Source organism: Lindgomyces ingoldianus, assembly GCF_010093535.1.
Source record: "Lindgomyces ingoldianus strain ATCC 200398 unplaced genomic scaffold BDR25scaffold_34, whole genome shotgun sequence".
Lineage (NCBI taxonomy): Eukaryota > Fungi > Ascomycota > Dothideomycetes > Pleosporales > Lindgomycetaceae > Lindgomyces > Lindgomyces ingoldianus.
In genome coordinates, this window is record NW_022985195.1 from 736,944 (window position 1) to 754,210 (window position 17,267).

A 17,267-nucleotide genomic window follows, 5' to 3' on the forward strand; every position below is an offset into this window, starting at 1 on the left:
CCCGGCTCAGTTGGAGGCGGGAAAGCTGATTGGCATTCAATTCTTCGACGCTGTCTATGACCCATCCCTCTGCGCCAAACTCTGTAACTCCATCACGAAACAGAGACGAGTCAAGGGGCAGGTAGAATGTGATGCTAATGTCAAGCCGGAGTCGTGTCTTTTCAACCGTATGTTGCTCAATTTTATCGAATTGTTCTCGTAAAACACTAACGACAACTACAGCCTGCAACTACATCAACACCTACCAGATAACCAACGAAAAAGGTCAGACGAATGGCTTCTACTGTCAGCTCTTCAGCCAAGAGATTAGTCCTGACAATGCTACCCTTACTAATGGAAAGGATAACGCTGGGTACTCCGGTACAGTCAACACTAGCTGGGGCTACTCTCGCAACCCTGAGGTCTCGCCTGAACTGTAAGAAGCCTTTCTTATTACTCCGTTAATCCGGCCCTCGTATTTCGAAATTTAGTGTCATGTCAGCATTTAACAGCAACGTAATGTTGTGGTTCTTATTTCCCCTGTCCTTCAGATTCAGCGTTCATTTGGTGGACTCTTTTGGACCTAGCTTCTAACATTTTCTCAAGTATTCCAGCCCCAGATGACTATCCCGACTCTTTCCCAGGCCCCAACTCCATATTCAGCTCTCCAACCCCTATCAATAAGACTAGAATCTCCGCATCCACATCCTCCACTAACCACGACGAGACCTCCACGACGACTGAGACGGTAACCATTACGAAGGAGATCGTTCGCACTTTGACTGAGACTACCACTTCTTTCATTGCTTATCCCTCCACTATCCGCACTACGTTGACTCGGTCACAGTATCCACTTGTTATCTTCCCCTCTGACATTCCAGAGGACTCCATAAGCAATGCTTCCACAGTTGCTCTCACTGTGACTGTGATTCCCACTGCTGCCGTTGCTCGTGCCACCGCGGCAACTGGGTCACTGTCTCCCGCTGTTCTCCTCCGTCATCCTACAGGCGCTACCTGGCAAACACCCCAACCAGAATTCAAGGGTATCAGTCAAAATTACCGCCGCACGGGATCCGACTCTAGCCCTAGCTCCGCAACGTCTTCTCCATCTTCCTCTCCATCGAACTCCGCGTCAGCCCTTCCCGAAGTGGACACCCTACACCAGCTCTTGGCTGCGGAGAGCAAATACAAAGATGCACAGGAGGCCCTAGAAGAGGCCCTCGAGAAGCTCAAACAATGGAGGGAGGTGGCTAGAGAGATGCGAGGTGACCTCGAAGAAGCTAAGCATAAATTCAAGGCCGAAGAGACAGACGAAACCTATAATGCCTTACAGAAGGCGGAGTCAGATTACGAGTCTGCAGAGTCAGATCTCGAGGACGCAGCGCGCGATGTTTTGAAGTTGCAGGATGCAGTCGAGGACGCAAAAGAGGAGCTTAAAGATCTTCATGACAAGTGGGATGAAGAACTTGACGAGATGTCCCCAGAGCAGCGGAGAGAGGCCGAGAAGGAACTTGAATTGGCAAAATACCGTGACTGGCTGAAATCCCAATACGACAACGCCACGTCAGCGGAGAAGGAGGGACTTTTCACCAGTATGAAGACGCCGTTGGAGAAGAAGAGCCCGCACGCAGAACCGGCATCCGAAGAGAGAACTGTGAAGCCGGACCCTTACCTTTCTGAGCACGCGCCGCTGGTGATACAACAGTTTGTCAACGCTACTAGGGATGTCGTTGCGGCCGCTATTGACAGGGCCATTGCTACCGCCGACCAAGAGGTTGTGCATCTGAACACCAAAGCCCGGAAAGCACTCCCCCCGCGTATCATAAAGGAAATCCTCGCCGCAAAGGAGTTCCTAGCGCGCAACGCTACCAACACGATCATTCTTGCTCAAGACAACGAGAATGAGCCGCCTATCGAGACAATGAGCTACTATACCTCGACGATCGCAGCAGAGCTTCTGGTCGCGAAGACGGCGTCGGAACAAGCCGCAACGGCTGCCAGCTCTAAAACTGTCCATGCTTATAACTTCAGACGGCCATCTAAGCAAGAAGTTGAGGAGATCGAATCAGACGTCTTCTATTTGCTGGAGCAGTTGGGACTGCCGGAAGAATTTCGAGATCCTTCCAAGGATGACAAGGTCGCCCGGGCTACTCTTACTTCTCAGGACATCAGTGATGAAGACGGCGGAGCGGTCCTCGCCTCCAAGGTCCTTATCGCGAAGTTATTCCTGGAGGGAAAGATTTCCAACGCTACCGGTGTGGTTGATAAGAAGGCCGTCGAAACGGTCGAGTTTGCAGAGCTGATGATTGTGGAAGCTGCTAAGAACGCAAAAGAGGCCACTGTTGCTGACTCTGCGGATACGGATGCGGCTATGGCTTGAGTCTACCGACCTTGCTCTGCTCTGCATTTGCCCGATATCTTTGATGTCCAGTGGGCTATATGGCACAGCGGAAGCTGCAACCGCTTACATGGAATTGTCCTAGTATAGACTAGATTAGGCTAGCGCTAGCATTAGCGGGGCTCTCTTACCTTCAACTCCAACACGCCTGCGTTCCGTCGGTGTCCAGAGGGAAAAAAAAAAGAAAATCTTTCTTTCCTTGTATGCTTTGCTTGCTTGATTTCTTTCATCTTAGACAAAAATTAGCCAGGCGTTAGAGACTCGGTGGTCATCGCAATGGCAATGGCAACAGTGGATGGCGTCAATGGACTGGTGATTGAGGACAGTTTTCGTAAAGAAGTCAAATGAAACAAAAAAGGTCGAAAAGAGAAAACCAAGTCAAAAGAGGGAGTGTTTTACAATTCGTATGAGATTATAATTAGAAATTAGTAGGTAATTAGTAGGTAATATATGTTATGTACTGTACTGTACTGTACTGTGCCTATGACCAAAGGTCACGCCCTCCCTTTCCTTCCTTCGTTTCTCTGAACCCCGACACATGCGCAGAGAACACAGACTCTCTGATAGGTGAGAGATTTACATATCTTATGAACTACACCCAGAAACCCATTCGTATGCGCCGGTGGTCTATAAGAGGGATTTAGGAGAATAGCGGATTGGATGGAAAAGCATATGACTCTTCAGCTTGGCAAATAGAAGGGAATAGCGGGAGATGGGGACTGGAAACTCAGCCGGTCAGTCATGGCCGTCGGCCATCGGATAGGCGAAAAAAAGCAGCAAGCTCTTAGCGAATGGAGACTCAGGAAAAGAAAAAAGAAAGCTCTTAAAACCGGTGTACATGAGCTTGAGCCGGCCGCTTGTGAGGGAAATAGAATGTTGGAAGGAGAAAGGCAGCAAGAGTAAGAGAATTCAGACCAGAAAAATGCCATTCAACGCCGTACCTGTAGGTACATCACGAAAGATGCCCGTCTGCCCGCCCAGCCAACGTTCAACCCCCACTGTCATGGCTACCTTCAAACATCAAGAAATACTATCCTAGCCCAATAATTTGATGCCTCCAATATGCCCTAATATACCAGATCCTGCCCCGCCTCATTTTTCCTCTTCTCATTATATATCTGTCCACCACCCTTCTACTGCTTCTTCTTCCCCTTACTCTTCCTTCTCGGAAGCCCCAGTTTCCGACGCGCTTTCCGATCGCCTTCCGCAAGCCATTTACTGGCTTTAACAAGCTGGACCACGTTGATCCATTGTTTTCCGAACATGACGGGGAAGGAGATGACGGCGAGAATCCAGGGGACTGTGGAGCTCATTTTGTTTGCTCTGAACAAAAGGCAGATTAGCATGTTTCCCCCGTAAACGCCACGCCACGCCACATCCTCGATCGGTTTATCGAGTGTGGGGGAGGATTTTGGGATAGAGCAAGCTTACCGTGCCATTTCCATCGCACCAGCAGACCAGGGGCTTGTAAAAAGCATGGAAGGTTTGGGGGCTGCAGGGGTCCCGGGTTGGAGGGTTGAGGGGTTGGATGAGTCTTTTAGGAGGGTGGGGGAGAGGTAGGGAGAAGAGAAGGAGAGGAGGTAGAGAGCGATGAAGAAGAGTTCGTTTAGGGCGCAGAAGGTGAAGAGGACTTTCTGTGGGACTTTTCAGTGCAACTGATCCTTCAAATGGTATTTTCTCCATATGTCCAGTTTGAGCAGCCTTGGTTTGAGCGTAGGCTAGGGGCAGGATTTGGAGGGGGGATGAGACGTACGTTATTCGAATAATACATCTTCAACAGCCAACTCCGACTCTCATCCACATTCTTATGGCTCTGTCCGCTCTCGCCCATACTCAGCGTCGCATACATGTGCATATAATGACTTGCCAGATCCAGACTAATCAGGCCTTGGAAAACGATGCTCCATCGCGGAAATGCGCTCGCCAGGAACACCAACAAACACGCTGTTGTGCACCGATCGGTCACCATGTCGAGCACAGCCCCGAATTTGGTAGATTGTTCAAAACGTCGCGCGGCAAACCCGTCGAGTGCGTCGAGGAGACATGATACGCTATAGAGGATGGAGCAGGTGCGGGGGTGGAGGGGCATGTAGTAGAGGGAGGCGATGGCTAAGACGACGCGGGAGTAGCCTGTGGGAGGTTAGATACCGGAAGTGGGGTACGGAGCGAGCAGAATGGGTGTGGAGAGGCCTACGCACCGATCAGGTTGGGGTAGAATAGGAAGATATTCTCCTCATCCTCTTCTGGCTCCGGCCTTGAGGACCTAACAGCGTTGCCGTTACCGTTGGCCAGAGGCCTTGCAGTCGCCATTGTAGAAACAGTGAATTCGTTCAATCGTGTATGCTCTTCTCTCTCCTAAGCCCAGATTCTTAATCTCTCTAGAGTCTTACAATCTAGACTACACCCCGATATCTCAGAAATCAGGTCCGAGTCGTCGTTGCCTGATTTTGTGCGCGTTCCTTTCTTCCAAGCCGCTTGTAAGCCCTAAATATCTGAGACACTCGTGCAGGCTCTCTGGTTCCCTCGTCGTGCTATGTCGACCACGGGACTCAGGAATGCGCAGATTATTAGTACGTTCAATCCCTCGGGCGGCAGATAACGGCGTAGGTTAAGGGTCTGGTGTGGAGTTTTGCTGATAAGCCGATAACGACGAGAGCTCAGGAGCTAGGGCTGCAGGACGGTACAGGGGCTCGCTGCAAGAAACTGCAGGCTGCTTCGTTGGAATGAGAAGTCGCGAATGCGCAGGGGTATTACAAGAGCTATGGGAAGGAGAGGGCGAGAAAACAAAAGGCAGCGAAGAAGACGTGGTTCGGTGGTGAGATTGCGAGCTGCTCTTGGGAAATTGGGTGTTGAGAAATATTTGGTCCGAAGCTCCCGAAAGTTACGCTAGTCTGCTTCAGGAAATACATGGGCACTTTGTGCCAATCGCGCATCATCTGCTCTTTGGTCATTTGCACTGGAGATAGCATCCAAGTTAGCATATGCGATACGCTCTCCAAAGCTGAGGAGGTGACTATGGACATTTGGGCTGTCGAACTGGCGACGCCAGACGTGGATGCATAAAATATAGCCCTTGTTCGCACATGCTCCAATCATCGACCCTTCACCTTTCCACCTATTTTGCCCTTGCTATTCATCTTCGCATCCTTCCCCTTAACTGAATTCCTGCCTCTCTCCTCTTTTCCCTTCTTCCACACCTTGCCTTCAGTCCTAGCATCCCGGAGCTCTAACTTCTTCTTGTCCTTGCCACTGAGCTTCTTCTTCTCCTTCTTGACCCCTTCAACTAGTCCATTCAGCGCAGCAGCCCCTTTCTGCTTCTCCAGCAGCTTCTCTTTCTCGCTCTCGAACCATGTCCGCCTTGGTCGAGACTTGATCTCATCCTCGTGCCTGATGAGGTTCTCGCCGCGCTTCAAATCACGTTCGGTGATGCTGAGCGCTCGCTCCTCTTTCTCTTCTTTGAGGACCTCATCGATCTCATCTTCTAGCTTGCGAAGCTTCTCAATCCATTTTTCTACCTCCTCTGCTGGCACTTGGCGACTGACAACCTTGGCACCTTGAGCACGCGCAGCTTTGACGGCCGCCTTGACGACTTTGCGATCTGGTTCTGCGGCAATGGTACATGATCGACCGGTTCGCCCAGCACGAGCAGTACGACCGACACGATGGAGATAGATCTCGTGGCTTTGAGGGGCTTCGTAGTTCAGGACGGTGGAGACATTCTTGATGTCGAGACCACGGGAGGCCACATCGGTAGCTAGCAGGTAGGACGTTTTGCCAGAGCGGAAGGATTCGACGCTCTGAATTCGCTAGAAGTAGTCAGCACAACAATGGGAATTATAAGAAGTATGAGATGTCTTACCTGCTCCTGGCTCATGTTTCCGTGAAGCTCGCTCGCCTTCAGTCCGCACAGCCCGAACAAGACGCGCACTCGATGCGCTTCTTTCTTCTGCCTGAAGAATACGATGACTCTATCCGTGTACACGCTCGCGCACATGTACATCAAGTAAGCTTGCCGCTTATCCTCTTTCCCAGGCCGAAGCCTAACAAATTCCTGCACCAACCCGGCAACAGTTTTCTTCTTAGCATCAACCATTAGTCGAACAGGTCGGTTCATTCCAACGCGAATCAACGTGTCAACTGAGTTGGTCATGGTAGCAGAGAACAGCATTGTCTGTCGTGACTTGGGTATGGTAGTCAAGATCTCGTTCAATTGACTCTCGAACCCTTCCTCAAGCATTCGATCGGCTTCATCGAGAACCAAGATCTCAAGACTCTCAACTTGGAAAGCTGCCGAATTTCGCATGTGGTCGATAAAACGACCAGGGGTCGCAATGACAACATCCGGTCTGGTTCGGAGAATAGCTTCCTGTTCACGAGACGAGAAACCGCCAGCCAGTTGCACAAACGTGATATCAGTAAATGCAGCCAGCTTCTTAGCGACGTTGAAACATTGGACGGCTAATTCACGCGTGGGCATGAGGATGGCGACTCGAGTAGCGGGTATCTTTTTCGGGCGATGTAGCAGACGTTCGAGGATCGGAATGAGGAAGGCAGCGGTTTTGCCGGAACCGGTTTCGGCTCCTCCGACAACATCTTTGCCTAGAAGGGCAATCGGGATGGTCTTCGACTGGATTGGAGTTGGTTCGGTGAAGCCTACGGAAGCTAAGCCTTTAAGGATCGGGCGTGAGATGTCCATGGATTGGAAGGACCTGGAAGACTTCGATCCCTTCTTCTTGACGGAAGCACTTTCTTCAGGAGCAAAGAAGTCTGCACGCTTCTTTGCTTCTACCGCATCCTCTTTGTCGCTATCGTCCTCCGACTCTGAGCCCCCGAAGTCCATTGGATGAGGAACGGGCGCGGCAACGGAGTCGTCATCCGAATCTTCTCCCGCTTGTTGGTTGTCACTGCCCTGAAAACCACTGCCGCTACCTGCCTCTGACCCCTCCTCTTCGTCTTCTTCATCACTCTCTGCTCCCATCCCGAAGCCGTCATCTGCCAACAGCTCATCGTCGTCTCCAAACCCTTCAAACTCTATGTTCTCTTCCTCCTCCTCCTCCTCCTCCTCCTCCTCATCATCATCATCCTCAGCTACTTCCCCGGCCTCCTCCACAATGTTATTTTTATTCCTCCTTCTCTCTATAATTTCATCCACATCAACAGCTGTACCTTTTTTCTCCGCACTTTTCGCCTGAGCTCCGATTGCCTTTGACTCTCCCCAACCATCGAATTCCTCCATAAAGCCCGTATCCACATCTCCAACCTGAAATTCGAAGTCGGAGGCAATGTCGGCATTATCCTCGACCGGATGTTCTGGTTCAATATCCGCGCCGGAGTCTTCCACTTCCTCGGGGTCGAGGGCAGCCTTCTTCCCTTTCTTCTTCTTCTTATCTTTCTTCGTTCTCTTCCTCGCGCTCTCCTCAGTTTTGTCCGTTATCTCAGCATCCTCGTCATATCTCCTTTTCTTTCCGTGCCCAGATAACTTTGTCAATTCGGAGGAAGGCAAGTCGTGCAAGTCGTCGAAGTCGCCATCGTCGGAGACATCATCGTGATCAGAGATAGTGAACACAAAGTCATCATCTGCTTTAGGAGCCATCTAGTTCGCACTTTCTCCACAATGGAGAAAAACGAGTTAATTCGAAATGTTTGGACGTTGGCAGAAAAAAGTCGGCAATGGCCAAGCGCGAAATCTTGGCAAAGCGGTGAACGTGGCGAAGGTGAATGTGCACTTTCTCGCAATAGCGTCGGAACGGGAGATCCTATTTCCGACGACGTGAATTAGGCACCAGAGACGAGTTGACCACCTTCTTATCACGCAATGTAGTTACCTGACCAATAGCCGTACTGAGAACCCCGCAATCACGCTTCTGTTACAGGAGCTTGTGCTTGCAGCCTTGGACCAGCCCCAATTGATACGGGTTTACGCCACTAACCGTGCATTTCAACAGCAAAGCTGAAGACCTTCTCGATCAGAGAACTTGAATTAGGCAGAGCCGTTCGGGTAAGTTCCTCTTGTCTTAGCCCTTCGATTAATTGACCGATCATGAGTCACCAGCCCTAAGGAATAAGTAGAGAGTGCCTCAGCCTTCTGCTACCTTGAGTCTCAGCCTCCTTATTCATCTCCCCGCAATCCATTCACGGGCTTCCCAACTTCTGCATTTCATCTTCACTTTATCTTCCTTTCTGTCAACACTAACACTTACTCTGTGATATCACTCCACTAGCTTCTTATCATTATATCTACCTCATCTCTGACTTTCAAATCGCATACCCATCCATCTCACAGCCTCAGCCTGGTCACCAAATACTTTTCAATTTCCCAATCAACCCGCTCAACCTTAGCCATGAGTCCCATAAAACCCTCCCGCCCAACAACACGGTCTCAAACCCAAACTCAAACCACCCGTATCCAACCACGAAAAGCAGCAAGATCCTCCACTCCACCCCCCTCCTCCCAACCCTCCCAACCCTCCCAACCCATAGCTCTGAAACGTAAACGCCGCATCCGCCGCGCGGGTGCCGACCCCTGGACTCCTAAACGCAAGAAACCTAAGACCACTTCTCCCCGTCCGCGCAACCCACCCCCAACCCACTATACCTGTCGAATCTGCGCTGAAGAGCAACCTATCGACCAATTCATCAAATGGGTTTCACCATCTCGCAAGCTGCGCATTAACCGCTTCTCCTCCGCTCTAGACATCCCCCATCCTTGTATCGCGCATCTATCCCGCAATCCTCGCCGGAAAAATGACCCTGTGTGCAAGACCTGCATCAGCAATAGCCTCTCTGCCAAGCTCGACCAACTCGGTGCACGCAAACTAAGTCAAGGCTGCTTGGAGCCTGATTGCTATACCTACTGGTCTTTCGAGCACATCATGCGGCACCTCCCCGGCACCGCGCTCGAGAAATACAATATCGGGATGTTGCCTGTATGGCGGGAATCTGTGCAACTCATGACGTGCCCCGTGGAAACGTGTTCCGCAATTTCCCTTATCGATCCATTTGCGCCAGGATACCCACACGTCGCTTGTCCATCCTGCATGCAGCGGCTTTGCGCAACATGCCTGATTCCTTGGCATGCGGGGCTCACGTGCGCAGAGCATGCGGCACGCCATGTGCAGGAGAAGATGACAGCGCCAGAGATAGAAACGCTGGAGATCATGCAGGCCAAGGATGGGAAGCGATGTCCGAATTGCTTCATGGTGATTGAGAAGGATGGTGGGTGTGACAGTATGTATTGCATGGGCTGTCGGACATATTTCAATTGGGCCACGGCCGCGAGTGCCGTGCCGGGCAAGGGAACGAAGGTGGTTCCGCCTGACGTCTTTGGTCTTGGAGGCCAGCCGGTTGTTTGTGAAATGGATAAACTGGAGGGGAAGGGTGTGGCGGAGGAGGGTCAGAGTGGGCTTTATGCCGTTGCGAGTGCGGCGTGACTTGCAATCATACGGTTTGCTATCTATGCGGGTCTTATCCGCGTTTCATACACAGATCGTGATAGGGAGCAGGAGTGGCATGAGTAGCGCTCTGTGACGAGTGCTAAGTCTTCAGGTATCAGTGCTCAGGCTGCCGGCTCCAATACAATACATACATAATACACACACAAAGGCACAAAGGCATGATTTGCCAGAGCCCGTAGGCTCCATAAATTTAGTAAATTTTGGGTTCTGAACAATTATCTACACGAAACCCTGGCTGCATTGGTGTCGTGTCGCCATGCGAGAGCATGCGTAAAACAACTTCATGTCAGTCTGCCCACCCCATTCCCTTCCAATCCCTTCCATCCCATTCCATTCCATCCCATTTGTTGACATTCAAAGCCGAAGCCCCCCAGCCGAACCCATCCAACTCCATGCTTCCGCCCAGGCCGTTAGGGAAGGTGCAAACTGAAAAGGTTGAAACGCCCTTTCACGCACAAACGCCAGTTCCTTTCTTGCTGGGTGAAGCCTTCGAAAAAGCTTGAGAGAGAAGAAGAAAAAAGTCTAGTCTGGACTCACAGTTCGCAGACTCGTGTTAGGGGCTGCTGTGCTGCTCCGTTTGATTGAACCCTGCCCGTTTCGGGACAAACCTTTTGGTTTTGTGACACATGACTGGTGTCAATTTTCTACTTTTTTTTTTTCTGGTTTCTGGTATTAGAGCTCCGAGCATGGCAATGATACGAACCTGAATTGACATCGGATCGGGAAGCCGGGGCCGGTGCGGTAGGTAGGTTGAATAGCGGTCTATTCGCCGGAGATATATGAGGGTTGCCTTCTACTAGCGCTACTTCATGTGGCGGCCGCTCGGAGTCGTGACTGGACAAATACAGTGTTAGAAGTTGGAAAAGAATTCGTCTGCAATGGACAGACTGTGAAACCTTGAACATGAACAAGGCAGTCTAAGCCGGGGTAGGAGTCGGCACTCCGTTGATCTCGGATTGTCGGCGCTTTGCTAGCGCGTTCTGTGTGTTCTACAATAGTGGGTAAAGAAGTCAGCTTCCCTTCGTATACCTTTGAGAGCAGTGTGAGAACAGGTAAGCCAAAATTTAGAAAAACTCTGGAGCTACCCACGTCGAGTTCAGTCTCAGTAAAACTGCGCTTTGCGCCCTTACTCGAATGTTTCTTCTTCTTTTCCTTGACCGGCTTTGTCGGACGGGTCTCTCCCGGTAGGAAAACGTCTGCAGGGAGATCATAACTATATCATGTCAGCAGCTGCAAATTCATCGTCATAATAACAGATACTCTTACTTTCGAGTATGAATCACACGAACTGACATCGTTTCCTGCTCGTAGATGTCGGACATCGTAATGAATCTTTTGAACTCGGAAACTGGATATGAAATATCAAGCTGCTTGCCACCGTCTGCAAGTGGTCTTAATGTGTGGGGCTTAGACGCGGAGGAGCAGAGAACATACCTGCGGCCAAGGTGAGGCCAATGTAGAAAGTGGTCGTGTAGATGGTGTGTACCTCCTCTGCATTCTCCCCATTCTCCGCTTTTTCGGAAGATCCATTCACAGCAGCCTCCTCACTACTGATTTGAAAGGCCATATTGCCTTGGATTATTCGATCGATCTGCTCTTCAGTATGGCAGCGATGAACACGTTCGAAAGACTTGACATATGGACGTGCAATCTCGACACCAGCTCCGGAGTCATCGATCCCTTTGACTAAGAGGCGCACTTTGGATTGAACGAGGCCTGCGAACAGCTCGTGTGATTCCTTGGTCCGACATGCTGCAATCACACTCAGATAGTACTTATGATCCTTCGTGAAGAATGTGTGCCGTTCGAACAAATCTCCCCAGGTCTTCTTTCCGGCTATTATTAGGTTGACGATTTTCTCTGCTCGCGTGAACTCTTCTAGCATTATCGCCTTTGTAGAGTGCATGACGGTGTGAGTCGCGCACATAGACGGAAAAGCCGGTGTTATTATGGGCATGATGTGGGATTTGTCTTGGGGATATATCTGGTTTATATCAGGACATGAAAGTGTGACCGAATAAAGGGGCTTACCAGAGGATTCCACACCCGGAGACCCATAGTTCCCTCTTCGATTGCCTTGAGCATCACAGGCCGCGGCCAGTGCCACTTACCCATGAGAGTAAAGAATTTGGAGAGGATAGTGGCCCCACAAGCGAAAGGATACAGCTGGCATATGCGAGCAACCATAATAGCCCAAGCTACACCACCAGGGTATCCAAATACAGCACCATATATCGCGCGCTCTGATTGTACATTAGCAACGTGCTACCCAAATGCGGGTTCATGACCTACGAGTAGACCACAACTTGATTGCCCTTGTCGCGTGCCTGAATGCTTTGACCTGAGGTACAAGAGAGAGTAATTCAGTCGTCACTCGCGTCCCGTTCACGCTTCTCATGCCTGTGTCATCCAGACCCCGCAACAGGTTTTTGTCCGTAAGCTGCAAGTCTTTTGGAACTGTTGACACGGAGTTCAACGACACGAATAGCAAGTCTATGCTCACACCGCAGTATTCCATCTTGATGATAGGGACGTAGGCTTCGCGTACAGGAACAAACTCGGTGATGTCGGGTGCAGAAGACATCTCCCTGAAGATTGGAGGAAAGTGGTCGAAGAAGTCGTCGAGACCGACATGTTTTGGTGCGACAGCCAGGGTGTCGATATCAGAGCCTGCATGTGAAAGTGAGCAAGGCCATAGAACAGATAACAACACGAGTTATTTGGCGAATCCACGAACCTGGGTTGTACACTCCAAGCGCATAACTACCGAAGGCAAACACCTTCCCTCCAGCATTCTCGATGGTCGATTGGGGGAGACCTTTCTTCTTGCAGACTCGGCGGATCAACTCTTCAATGACCTTCTGGAAATGGCCCAGGACCTTGACCCTGCGCAAATTCAGTGATGGCCATAATTCTAGACGCGAGACTCTAATTACCTGTTCTCAGTGCCCTCGGGAGTCTCAAAGTTGTTCTCGCGCTTTAACACCTCGACGAGCTGGTCGTTGAGCTCGAGATCTCTGGGACCAGGCTGAGCCTCCGAGATAGCGCTCGTGACGCCCCACTGCTTCTTCGGTTGACCCTCCATTAGGGAAACTGTGGATGATGATGCCGGATTGAGCAACGGCTCAAAGGCTAGGGGACTTGGGCGAGGAGGCAAGGAGCCTGACGTGCTAGATGCGGAGGGGGAGAGTCGTCGCGGGCTGCATCCAGAGCGATCGTTCGGCCTTCAACGTTGTCTCATGGCTGGGCGACACGGCGCAGCAGGCGGTGCGGGTGAATAAGTGTCGTGGACTTGGTGTTCCTGCCAACGTCTTCAACCAGCCTCAACCTTGAGGTCGCGCCAAGCCACTAGCAAGCCACAGCACAAGCCACACCATCCAGAGTTATTCTACGCGTCCGAGGATGAGGTGAAGTGTCGGAATCAACATCATCGTCCTATCACGAGGTTCTGCAGTGCTTTGTGACTCCGCCATGGTTCCGCCAAAATTGGCACAGCACCTCTCATACAAGAGTGCCATTGCGCTGATTCCACCATCCTCCCTTCAGCCACCTATCGAAACAGTGCGGCGCGTCTACGACAAGCATTTTTCCCGCTGGCCGCCACACATTAACCTCATCTATCCCTTTCTTGCATCCCCATCTGAAGCGGAAGGAGGTGTGCAGCAAGAAGACGAACAGCAACAATCTCCTGATCCACAGCTACCTCACTTGAAGCAAGATATCCGCACCCGCATCTGCAGTGCATTGCAAGATATCGAGCCCTTCGAAATTCGTCTAAGTGCCGACCCCCCGGGTACCTTTTCCCATGGCGCGCGAAGTAAGACTGTGTGGTTGGATCCGGTGCCACCAAATTCGGACTCATCACTTCATCCGTTGCACCGCCTTCAAGCTGCCCTACAAGCCGAGTTCCGAGAATGCGATGCTGATGATCGACCATTTAGTCCTCACCTATCCATTGGCCAAGCAAAGAGCAGTCAAGAAGCCCAGAACCTGGGTGAAGAAATCAGGAAAAGCGTATCAAGCACCCTAGCTGAGCAATCAACAAATGATCTTCAGGAGAGACAGCCAACTGTCCTTGACTGGTACGTTGACAGAGTATACGTGCTTGAGCGTAAGGGATACTATGGCCGATTCGCAGTCGTTGAAGAAGTAAATCTCGGAAAGAAGTAAAGACTTCTTTGCCTATGTTCATCCTCCTTTAATACGCGAATTAATGCGTGGCATACCAATACGACAACATACACGAAATTCCGTTCTTAGAAGAAAGGATACTCAAGCTCAGTCATTATATGTTAAACAACTCAGTTTTTAGCGAAGAACTCTCGCAAATTATCATCGAGCCACTTCACATCCTCCGCACTTTGTCCAGGACCTACGCATCAGTCAACACGAGTCCACTTCAACTCAAATAGAATTCCACTCACCACCAGCCCAATGTCCCCAAATGCTCGGGAAGACTTTCAACGTCCCTACCCCTGGTCTCATATTCTCAACTTCCATGTCGCTATCCTCCGGCGGAAAATACAAATCCGTCTTTCCGGGCAGTACCAAAGCCTTCGCCTTAATCCCGTGCATTGCCTTTTTAAAATCCCCATTATACGGTTCCTGCTGCGAACAATCTCCTGCCTGCCACGTATGAGCCATGACCAGCATATTCTCTGGGTCCTTCGAGCACGCCCAAGCCTCCCAAAAATTAATCAGAAAATCGTCAAGATCCTTAAATCCAAGAACCGATTCGTACAATCTCTCGCGATAGAATGCTTGACTAAACCCCCAGCCTGCATACACTCTACCGAGCGCTTTCAGGCCGTTGGACCGGGTCTCTGGGATGAAAGAAGAGTATCCGTACTTCTCTGTGTGTAGATCGGCTTTGGAGACGCCTGCAGAACTCGTACCTTTTGCTGCGAATAAGGCGCTCTTTACTCCCTCAAGGAATACTTGGTTATGGAGACTTGTTTTTGCGCTCCCGCAAAACGGCACCACTATGTCCATGAAATCCGGATACTGCGTCGCCCACTGATACGTCTGACCTGCACCCATGGACCATCCGAGGACAGCGCGTGCATGTTTAATCCCGAGATGTTTGGTGACAAGTTCGTATTGGGCGCGCACGTTATCGTAGAACAGGACTGGGGGAAAGGGACGTAGTGAGGGTGTGTTGGAGGGCGAGCTGGATTGACCGTTGCCAAAAAGGGCTGGTATGATGATATAGTATGTCTCGGAGTTGAGAGTTTTATCAGGACCCGTGAGCCAGAGGTTGTCGGATATCACTGGAGAGATGTTTTAGTAGGGATAAAGCAAGGAAGGTTGGTGAGGTTGGAGGAAGGCTTGAAGAAAGGGGGACGTACAGCCTGAATACCACGACGGATAGATAATCGCCGGCAGCGATGCATCTCCAAGCGTCTTATATGCAATGAACGCATCTGGAATCTCTCCGCCAGACTTCAACTTAAAATCCCCTAACTTGTAAACCTCGTAATCGTCCGCAATCTTCAACTGCTCGACTTTCGCAAGCTCTTCTGAAGCCATCTTTTAGCAGCCAAAAGAATTCGAAAACCGACTTCAAAAACTGCGACGAAAGGAATTTTTTTTAGTTGAAAGTGCCTTCGTCAACCCCTCACCTTATCACGCCCTCCCCAAACAAGCTTCTAAGTCCCGACATCTCTGGTGTTGAGCAGCTAGGGCGGGGTAGCTTTTTCAATGGTGGGGTAATTGTGCTGCATGACGTTTACCAAAATGTTCACTGAGCAGAACGCGATGGACGGATATTCGCCGGTGCAACGAGACCTATCGGAAGGGGGGAAGATACTTTGGGCCGCGGAACGATACCGCTGTCAATTGCCGGGAATTTATTGAGGAAGGACTTACAAATGCTGCGGTGTTCAAGTATATTTTAAAGTGTGTATGTAAAACACTAAAGATCTCTTAAATCCTTTGAGCTTTTATCTTCGCTTCCTCGCTTCGAATTGGACCTCAACTTGCTTTCTCTCGAGATCTCCTGCACATATCTCTAGTTATGGCACTGGTCTCCGCCGACCCCTCCGCGCCGAAACTCGACGCCGAAAACACTGTAAAGCGCAACCCCCACCCCGATTTCAAGAAAGTCGAAGCCTCCCGTCCACTGTTCAACACCTCTCATCAATGGCACTTCACCCAAGCCCCAAAGCCCAACTGGAAACCCGGGGACGGCCCAAACGATTCTTCAGTCCTTTCAATCCCCCACCGAGAAATTGATCCCTATGCTGAAGGCCGCCCTGCTGTCCACAACTATAAACTCCTGATCTCGGGCATCGTTCCTCGACCAGTGGGGTTCGTTAGCACTATAAGCGGGGATGGGAAGAGTACGAATCTCGCGCCGTTTAGTTACTTCAATCTCATCTCCCACGATCCGCCGCTGTTTATCCTTGGTTTTAGTGGAGGTTATAATCGCCCAAAGGATACTCTTAGTAATCTTCTTGCTACGCAAGAGTGTGTGCTTAATATCATATCCGAGCACTACATCGAAGCGGCTAATTACACTTCACTCAATGCTCCAGAAGGAATCTCCGAGTGGCCGTTCTCAGGCTTACATCCTGCGAAGAGTCGGATAGTGAAGCCAGACCGAGTGCAAGAGGCGGTGTTCAGTATCGAGGCAAAGTTGGTCGAGACGAGGGAGTGGGAGAGTAGGGTTACGCCGGGGAAGAAGACGGGGGTGTTGGGTGTGGTGGAAGGAGTGAAATTTTGGGTTAGGGAGGATGCAGTGGATGAGGAGGGTGTGCTGATTGATCCTGCGGTACGTGCTTGTGCTATTGCTGTAAATGGCAGCCGAGGATCTCAGATCCACCCCGATCTATTAAATGAATCTCGCTGCCGGGGTCTGTTTCTCCTGCTAGGATCATAGTAACGCTCTCCAGGTTCTAAAACCCATCTCGCGTCTAGGCGGCATAACATTCAGTCGTACCACCGAAGGTTTTGAGCTTCCGCGGCCAACATTCGATGAAGTAATGAAAGACGAGGAGGTGGCAAAGCTATCCAAACCCAAGGCAGACTCTCAATAGCATGTCTTACCAAAGCAGATCATTTTGGCGCTGCTCTGAAGACGAAAGGTCCAAACGAGCAACTCTAGGGAAGAACATGGGAAAAGCGGTAAAGGATTGATAAAAAGAGAAACGCAGATTAATAACGTTCCCACCACGTCCCGAGTGTGGTGAAGAGTATGCTTCTCCGATCTTCCACCTTTCTCATGTGTGCTCCCATCCACGGTACTTTCCAGAAAGCCTCGGCACAGATAGTTACAATGCACTGCTCGCGGCTGAAATACCTGTTAATCACAGTGTCTGAAGTAGAATTCAGAGGAAGATTACGTACAAAATTTCCAGGCTCATTTGAGGCGGTTTGTTAAGCCAGATTGTAGGACCGAATCCCTCCTCAAAGTTGACAAAACTCTTGCCCTCATC

The 17,267-nt window shown here is 50.5% G+C and overlaps 7 protein-coding genes across 7 annotated transcripts; 3 read left to right on the top strand and 4 right to left on the bottom strand.

The window, feature by feature from the left end:
- Positions 1 to 3,408: 3,408 nt before the first annotated feature.
- On the bottom strand, positions 3,409 to 4,836 carry BDR25DRAFT_78440 (uncharacterized protein). The gene is made up of 4 exons (XM_033699039.1): positions 4,576 to 4,836; positions 4,131 to 4,507; positions 3,809 to 4,011; positions 3,409 to 3,700 (listed from the first exon to the last, which is right to left on the bottom strand). Exons 1-4 carry the CDS (start codon positions 4,685 to 4,687, stop codon positions 3,511 to 3,513), a joined length of 882 nt encoding a protein of 293 aa, XP_033543296.1. The 5' UTR covers positions 4,688 to 4,836; the 3' UTR covers positions 3,409 to 3,510.
- Positions 4,837 to 5,438: 602 nt separating this feature from the next.
- BDR25DRAFT_293998 (DEAD-domain-containing protein) lies at positions 5,439 to 8,047 on the bottom strand. The gene is made up of 2 exons (XM_033688756.1): positions 6,237 to 8,047; positions 5,439 to 6,183 (listed from the first exon to the last, which is right to left on the bottom strand). The coding sequence occupies exons 1-2, from the start codon at positions 7,968 to 7,970 to the stop codon at positions 5,470 to 5,472; spliced, it is 2,448 nt and encodes an 815-aa protein (XP_033543297.1). The 5' UTR covers positions 7,971 to 8,047; the 3' UTR covers positions 5,439 to 5,469.
- Positions 8,048 to 8,493: 446 nt separating this feature from the next.
- BDR25DRAFT_306240 (uncharacterized protein) lies at positions 8,494 to 9,951 on the top strand. The gene has a single exon (XM_033690589.1). The coding sequence runs from the start codon at positions 8,719 to 8,721 to the stop codon at positions 9,805 to 9,807; it is 1,089 nt and encodes a 362-aa protein (XP_033543298.1). The 5' UTR covers positions 8,494 to 8,718; the 3' UTR covers positions 9,808 to 9,951.
- Positions 9,952 to 10,404: 453 nt separating this feature from the next.
- On the bottom strand, positions 10,405 to 12,916 carry BDR25DRAFT_377617 (Poly(A) polymeras-like protein; the record flags this gene model as incomplete). Its single annotated transcript, XM_033697510.1, has 8 exons — positions 10,405 to 10,820; positions 10,921 to 11,044; positions 11,098 to 11,212; positions 11,266 to 11,815; positions 11,863 to 12,074; positions 12,124 to 12,501; positions 12,569 to 12,717; positions 12,768 to 12,916. The coding sequence occupies 8 exons, from the start codon at positions 12,914 to 12,916 to the stop codon at positions 10,749 to 10,751; spliced, it is 1,749 nt and encodes a 582-aa protein (XP_033543299.1). The 3' UTR covers positions 10,405 to 10,748.
- A 349-nt stretch (positions 12,917 to 13,265) lies between these two features.
- Positions 13,266 to 14,407, top strand: BDR25DRAFT_306242 (uncharacterized protein). Its single transcript, XM_033690590.1, has one exon. The coding sequence runs from the start codon at positions 13,303 to 13,305 to the stop codon at positions 13,999 to 14,001; it is 699 nt and encodes a 232-aa protein (XP_033543300.1). The 5' UTR covers positions 13,266 to 13,302; the 3' UTR covers positions 14,002 to 14,407.
- On the bottom strand, positions 14,119 to 15,712 carry BDR25DRAFT_78510 (homoserine acetyltransferase family protein). The gene is made up of 2 exons (XM_033699040.1): positions 15,180 to 15,712; positions 14,119 to 15,101 (listed from the first exon to the last, which is right to left on the bottom strand). The coding sequence occupies exons 1-2, from the start codon at positions 15,358 to 15,360 to the stop codon at positions 14,236 to 14,238; spliced, it is 1,047 nt and encodes a 348-aa protein (XP_033543301.1). The 5' UTR covers positions 15,361 to 15,712; the 3' UTR covers positions 14,119 to 14,235.
- A 77-nt stretch (positions 15,713 to 15,789) lies between these two features.
- BDR25DRAFT_345650 (flavo protein-like protein oxygenase) lies at positions 15,790 to 16,949 on the top strand. Its single transcript, XM_033694069.1, has 2 exons — positions 15,790 to 16,603; positions 16,725 to 16,949. Exons 1-2 carry the CDS (start codon positions 15,848 to 15,850, stop codon positions 16,866 to 16,868), a joined length of 900 nt encoding a protein of 299 aa, XP_033543302.1. The 5' UTR covers positions 15,790 to 15,847; the 3' UTR covers positions 16,869 to 16,949.
- The last annotated feature ends 318 nt before the right edge of the window (positions 16,950 to 17,267 follow it).